Source organism: Dysidea avara, chromosome 7 (genome assembly GCF_963678975.1).
Source record: "Dysidea avara chromosome 7, odDysAvar1.4, whole genome shotgun sequence".
Taxonomy (NCBI): Eukaryota; Metazoa; Porifera; class Demospongiae; order Dictyoceratida; family Dysideidae; genus Dysidea; species Dysidea avara.
The window spans coordinates 14,117,176-14,124,204 of NC_089278.1; the positions used below are offsets into that span (position 1 = coordinate 14,117,176).

At 35.9% G+C, this 7,029-nt stretch overlaps 1 protein-coding gene across 2 annotated transcripts; it reads left to right on the forward strand.

The window, feature by feature from the left end:
- The first annotated feature begins 1,510 nt into the window (after positions 1–1,510).
- On the forward strand, positions 1,511–5,193 carry LOC136260851 (uncharacterized protein C11orf24 homolog). Of its 2 annotated transcripts, none has more exons than XM_066054734.1 (3): positions 1,511–1,656; positions 2,344–2,694; positions 4,435–5,193. In XM_066054734.1, exons 2-3 carry the CDS (start codon positions 2,361–2,363, stop codon positions 5,019–5,021), a joined length of 921 nt encoding a protein of 306 aa, XP_065910806.1. In that variant the 5' UTR covers positions 1,511–1,656; positions 2,344–2,360; the 3' UTR covers positions 5,022–5,193. The 2 variants fall into 2 exon arrangements, with proteins under 2 accessions (XP_065910806.1, XP_065910807.1); XM_066054735.1 differs by having other exon boundaries at positions 2,359–2,694.
- The last annotated feature ends 1,836 nt before the right edge of the window (positions 5,194–7,029 follow it).

Genomic DNA, 7,029 nt, shown 5'->3' on the forward strand with positions numbered 1-7,029 from the left:
TTTTGTCTGTATGCTGCATGCATGGCTGCTTGATAAAACATGACCTAGCCATCTGCTTGTTCAGTCTAATATGCAACCAGTTCTGAGTTGTTTTCAGATAAACTTAGAGCTCAACTTATGTGATACACTACATTGCTGTTGTTTTTACAGATCACCAGGTGTATACTTTCATTGTGATGTACAAGCAATTGTAAGGAACGATTCACTCCTATTGAAAGGTAAAAACAACAAGTTCTTCTTGATTCGATACGCTTAAGTACCATCTAGCAAAGCAAACGGTGTCGGACCATACTTCAATCAAGTATTGAAGTACAGGATATATTGCATGTATACATATATAGTTAACTATATAGGTCAATTAGTGCCAGGTAAGAATTTTTAAGTAGTTCTAAGTTTGTGTAGTTAACATATACCTATAGTTGTTGACTTAAAAAATAATATTATGTTCTGCTCACCAATTTAAATAACACACTTGTGTCTAGCACTACCATCCTATAAGTTAAAAACAACTGATTTGAGGTGAAAAATATTATAGGTTACTTCTCATGGTTAGCTACAAAACTTTTCTTCCAAGTAGAATAGACACTATAACCAACTATCATACAACCAGTGAAACAATATACTAGACTTCCTATACACGCACTCAATCTAGCTACATATCGATATCTTTAGAGTACTGACATTACACTTATCATAAACTGCTGGCACTCCGTAGTACACTCTTTCTCAAATGGAATTTGAGAACACCATATTTTTAAAAGCTGCATGAGTATGCAATACAGGCAAGCACTGATGAGTTGACACCTCCAAATAATTATGATAAACTTCGGGTATTTTAGATTTCAAGAAATTTAAAGATTTCATGTAACATATCTTCATTTTTCTTTTTAACATTTGGTCCCTTCCATGTAATAGACAAATGGTGCTGTTTCTGTTGTGTTGGGCCTTTTTTTGCACAACTGATGAAGATTCAGATCATGTTTTTGCAGTGAAAGTTCCAAATGTTCTGCTGATAGTTGGGAAGCCGTTGCAGCTACAGGGGGACTCAGACTATCTTTTGATTTACTAATGAAAGTCTCCTGTGAACCAGAAACTGGTTCAGCTTGGCCGGAAGGAGATCCTGAAATTCCTCCACTAGTACACGCTTCAGCATCAGTTGTAGTATCTTACACTAGCTAGCATTGGCTGATTGCACCTTTCTTCTATCAAATTGCTGCACTGTTCCTTTAGTTGTGTATTCAAATATTGCAACTCCTTTATATTGTTCTCCAATACTTTGTTGGCAGTATCTTGAATTTCAGTTGCTTTACGCTGTAATTCAGCCACCTGCTGCTGTATAAAATCCTTTGCTCATTTATTTTGTTCTACAGGCGCATCAAGTAGCCTTTGCATTTCCTTCATCCATCCCGAAAGTCCTTCCCGACTTGCCATTAAAAGGTGTGGTCACAGGGAATGAAATCACGGAGCTAAAAAAATTTGATGACGCAAGGTAAGTTTCTAGCTTCTAATATATTAAGTCAATCACGTGAGTGCTGGATAACAAGGAAGCAACCGACTCGGAAACAACGCGAAGAGTCTCTGTAACGAAACGAGGTAACGAAACGACTTTGGGCAGGCAGGGCAGACATGTAACTATTGAGGCGTGTTTCTAGAAAGGTATCATGAGAGTACTTGTATTAACGTACTGTTTGTTGAATACGTGAAGCGTGTTGACTGTGAAGCAACTTTGGTTAGAACTACTCTACTCTGCCAGTATATTCAGTATGAATTAGGCCAGGGTACATAAGTAGAGAATTACAAGATTTGATGGTCCCACATGTTTTTTAAAAATGTTCAAGGGGTGCTGTCTACCGGTAATGTACAATGTACTTGAGAGGCACTTTAACTCCGTAGTGAATTAAGGTGTTTTCCATGACTGAAATACTATTCAGTCAACAAGCCACTTAAAGAATTATGGGAGAAATTTACTTTCCATTTTTGAAAATTTTACATGTGCATTGTTGCTAGTTTATAGTATTCAGTACACTAGGCTGTTGGTACCAGTGATTAGTGATTTTTTACCCCTCAATTTTTTTGAGATCAATTATTCGCAAAAATATTATCCTCAAAAATGACCTGCTATTATATCCTATCTACCTGCTTAGTACTACAACAGGTATGCCCATCCCTAGCCATGTGAGATAGTTGTTTGCATGTTGTTATGTGTAACAATATATGGAGTGGTATCGGTTACATATTTAATAATGATACTAGCTGGATAGTAGTGTGATATTGTATGTCTCAAGTTAGCACTGCTCATTTGATATGCATACTATAGTGTAGTCGTCACCTTGTGTGTCATAGTGTATTAGGTGATAGTGATGGTAATGTATTGGCTACTTCTGACAACTACTCTGTGTCTGGCTTATGGCCAACATGTGGATCAGTACTGTAACACCTTTGAGATAGAGCACAAGATTATAGACATCAAGTCATCTGTTGGTCACGGTGCTACTCTCCTCAATGGTACCTACAAAGAGACACTTGGTAGTTGTGTGTTGGCCTGTTGTGATATGGAGGAGTGTGACTTGGCAGTGTACAGGAATGAAGGGACCTCATTAAGTAACCGAAACTGTTACCTCATCCACTGTGGTGACTTTGACAATTGTAAACTAGTCAATCACACCAACTTTACTGCAATATCACTCAGTGATAGTAAGTTGCTCTTTGTGAGTATTTTATCGTACAAACACTGTGTTTGATAGTACATGTTGGAATTGACCAAAAAAAGTCAGTACTGTTCTAACCAATATCTAGAGTTCATATCTCATATCTTCAACCAAGTTATAACATGAGTTTGCCTTTTTTTGTACTATGTAGTTGTGTGTGTTCTTTTGTCTGATTAAATTACTGTAGATAGCTTACTGGGTAGTCTAGCACCTGGCTTCAGCTTGCATATCTGTCTAAATTTTATGTACTGCTTAGTGTGTAAATTCTAGGAAAATGGTATCTCTTGTAGTGTCAGTGTGATAAGTACTGATTGCTGGACAACATGTTTTATGCCATAATGGTTTTTAAGAACACTTCTTAAAGGAGTACCTTTATCTACATGGGAATAGTGATACGCATCACAAATTTGTTTTTCTTATCATGTGTTGCTGACTTAATTGTTCACAAGTATGTCGCAACGTAAAGTAGTGCTACTGTTTTCTTTATTAAAGCAGTGCTAGGGCATTGAATTTGTTAGAGTTCATTAGCATGTTTAACAACTTTATTTGTACTGACACACAAGATCACATGACCACTATTGCAGTTTTTGTCACATGTTACTGATCACCCCAGCAATAGAAAAACACTTCAACATGTCATTCTTATATGAATAGTCATCCATTTCCTAATAGCAGTATAATTGATGCTCACACTGTGCACTGTTGCAAGTTTAAGTGTAACTTGTGATGAGGTTAACTCCACTGTTTAGATATGGTATATATCAGTGACCTATGATAACAAAGTGTGTTAGTTTCACTATTCAAAAGGATGTTTCAAAACCAACAAAATTCCCCAGACTTTACATTATGGCCACACCCCATAACTTAATTGTGGGTGTTTTGTGTGTGCATGACCCGTAAGAGTTGTTACGTTATTACTCTTTGTATGTTGTGTGTGTATTCAGTTCACACAAATGATACACACTACGTTGGTACAAAGATTTACATTTGTCTTAATCATTGTATGTTGTATAGAAAGAAATACAAGCCAGAACAGTCAAGTTGTAAAATAGAGTATGGCCTTTAAAAGAGTCTGGCTAAAAAAATATGTGATGGTGGCCAAGAAATGGCTACAATGATGTTAATGCCAATGAGTGTGATCATTAAAAATGATTGGCATTACAGCCATTTCTTGGCCACCACCTTCACATCTTTTTTCATCCTGGCTCTTTACAGTTGCAGAGTTTTTAACAATTATTCACAATAAGTAATGCCAATACCAAACCGCCTATGGGAAGGAGCTGAAAACTGGTACATGGATAGGTTGGATACCAAACCTTTTGTGGTTTGGAAGAAATTGAATTCAAAACCATGAAACAATTAGACAATCAAGTTTTGGTATTTTAAAAAAAGCGATTGCTTACCTGGCAAGCTGTTTAAAGAATATAACACTTTTACATTTTATGGCAATTTTTGTAAGTGTGCAAAATAAACCCAAAGAAATTAAGCCTGTCACAGTGTGACACGCTGGTTTCTTGCGGGCGCACTATGTGTCTTGATAAAATCCATAGTCTAGCACAGATGACTTTTTATTTTATCTATTGTGATATTGCTTTAAAAATTCAGCAACAAACTATTATGCTACATTGTAAAGTGATTAAGAATCTTAATACACTTGTGCAGTGTGTTGTCCAATTTAATTAAAAGGGTTCTATAGAGGGGTGCACATTCATTCTTGTTTACACAGCTAATAATGAGGAGGCCACTACACTCAATATCACTACCACTCCCACTGTGGTCAACCCTACCATCCTCATACCATCTGATGAACTAAACGTCACTGAAAGCACTGCTATTGCTCCTGCTAGTACTGTTACTATCCCACTTACAGCAGTACCAGATGAGTCCACTACATCATACAGTCCTGCTACAAGATCACCTACACCTATACCCAGCAGTTCATCCTACACTACAGCTTCACACATATCCAGCAGTTCAGAGTTGTATAGTACTACTGGTACCATGTCTTCCAGCTCTACCGTCATGCCAGCTCCTACTTCAGTGGTTAAATCTGATGTGTCTGCTAATAGTAAGCCTGCTCCTACTAATTTGGGTGGATCAGGTCTCACAGAAGAGCCTTCTGATGATGACCATCGTTTGTGTGGGAATGCAAACTGTTCCAAAAGCAAGGTTGCTGGGTTGTTGGTTGCCTGTGTTCTGGTTGCTGTTTTACTAGCAATAGTGATATTGGTTGTGGTGAAGAAATCATGGGATCGTCATCGCCACAAGAAGTACAGAAAGATTGACTATCTCATTGATGGAATGTATTCTTAATATATCTTACTAATTGTTTATCATTGCTGGTGTTATGTGACACATGCCAATGCCTTTTGTATTGTTCAGTGTATAGATATACATGTATGTAATGTATATGGAATTGCTTTACTGTTTATTTTTATTGTTATAAATGCTGCTGATATTTTTATGTAATACTTCTATATCTGCACTAATGATAATTCAGGATTGCTAAACACTCATCTACCATTAATACTACATGCCTTGAGCTAATAAATACTGGTCATCTCGCTACTGGTTGAACTGACCACTATACTGGAGCAGTTCTTGATCAAAGACCCTACATGCACACACATGCACATACACTTTAAAATTACCTACAAGTACATATAGAAGTTGTGATAGCAAAGCCTTTAGTTATATCAAGAGTTAATATTATCTATTGGTTATATAATTAAGCATTTAGATTTAGGACTTATGTCTGGAAAGTCCTTCCTGACTGTCGTACAAGTTGTATGTATATATACACATTCCCTTTCTACCAGTTAACAATTTTATTTGTGCGTACTACCTAGTTACCACTACAGCCTAGTCCTACTCTCCACTAAGGACCTCATATCAAAATCACATATTATTTAAAACTCTTAATTGTACAAAGATGTTGTGTCACAAACAGTAATCTAGACTACATATACTCCACATGATTCCAACTATGCAGTATGGTGTGTATATTTAATTTAAAAATGAGATCCAAGTGATAAAAAAATAGTGAAACAAGAAATGATCGAATGATGAAATTACGTAATAGTAGTAGTACAGCATAGCTCAGTGGGAAAATCCCTGCATTAGCATTCATTTTCTCCCTAAGCTATGCTGTAATACCATCATTCATCTCTTGTTTCACTATACTTTTGATTGCTTGAATCCCTACTTCATTTTTAATATTTCACTATAATACTAGTTTAAATACAGCTATACATAATTATATGACTGTTTTATTAGAGTGACTGCTGTATTAGAGTATCTCTATATCAAGACTTAGGGCTAAGGCATAGTCACTTTTTGTTTGTTAGTGTTACTTTAATATATAGGGAAATAGCATCAGCTAAAGCTATTTTTCAGCTCTGGACAATCACACATTAAATAATACATAGGTACATGCATACAATTACAGTAATAACAAGATTAAATATAAGCTATTAATGATTTCACTTCATTTAATGAGGTGGGCAGGCTGTTCTATATGGTCATGCTACAATAAAGTGCATGGCAGGCACATACAAATGATGTGAATTGTGCCCTGTACAGCCTGTGACAGACACTGCAGACTTGAATGTGGCATGCAGGTAGGAGGGTGACAGTTTTGTTTAGTTACATGCAATGTATAATGTTCTAGTTCAGTTGCCAGAAATATTTTAAGGTATTAGTTCTAGTATTCATTGTTTAAAACATTTTTTAAAGTAATTTTTAGTTCTAGTATATTCATCAAATTTTGTTAGTATTAGTTCTAGTATTCCTTGTTAGAAACAATAGTATAGTTTGTATTAGTTAATTCTATCCATGGCTGAAACAATTTTATAGTACCTGCAATTTAGTAAGTATTATATAAATAGTACAGTACTGATGCAGCTAAGAATATACTTGGGGATACTTATTCATTGCTTTTACAAAAAATTGATCACTAACTACATGGGTGTATTAGAATCATCATCCTATACTTTTAGAAGTAGAACCTAATCAAAGATTTAAAAAGCATTCTACCTAAACAACATACTTCTTGTTTCTACGTAAGAAGATCTCTCTAAGTATTTGTTTGTCATGCGGTTTTGTTTCACCCTTGTCACCTCTCCACCAGAAGAAAATATTCTTTCCACTGGGAGGTGGTTGCTAAAATGTCACAAGCCACTCGAGATAGTAATGGAAAGTTGTCTTTGTTCTTACAATTGGGGTTATATCATCTTATATGCATATACTGAAAAGTCAGCCTTTAATGTGCCAGATAGTCAGTTCACCAATCAGGTTCGTGCTAAATCTCAAACAACAGTTG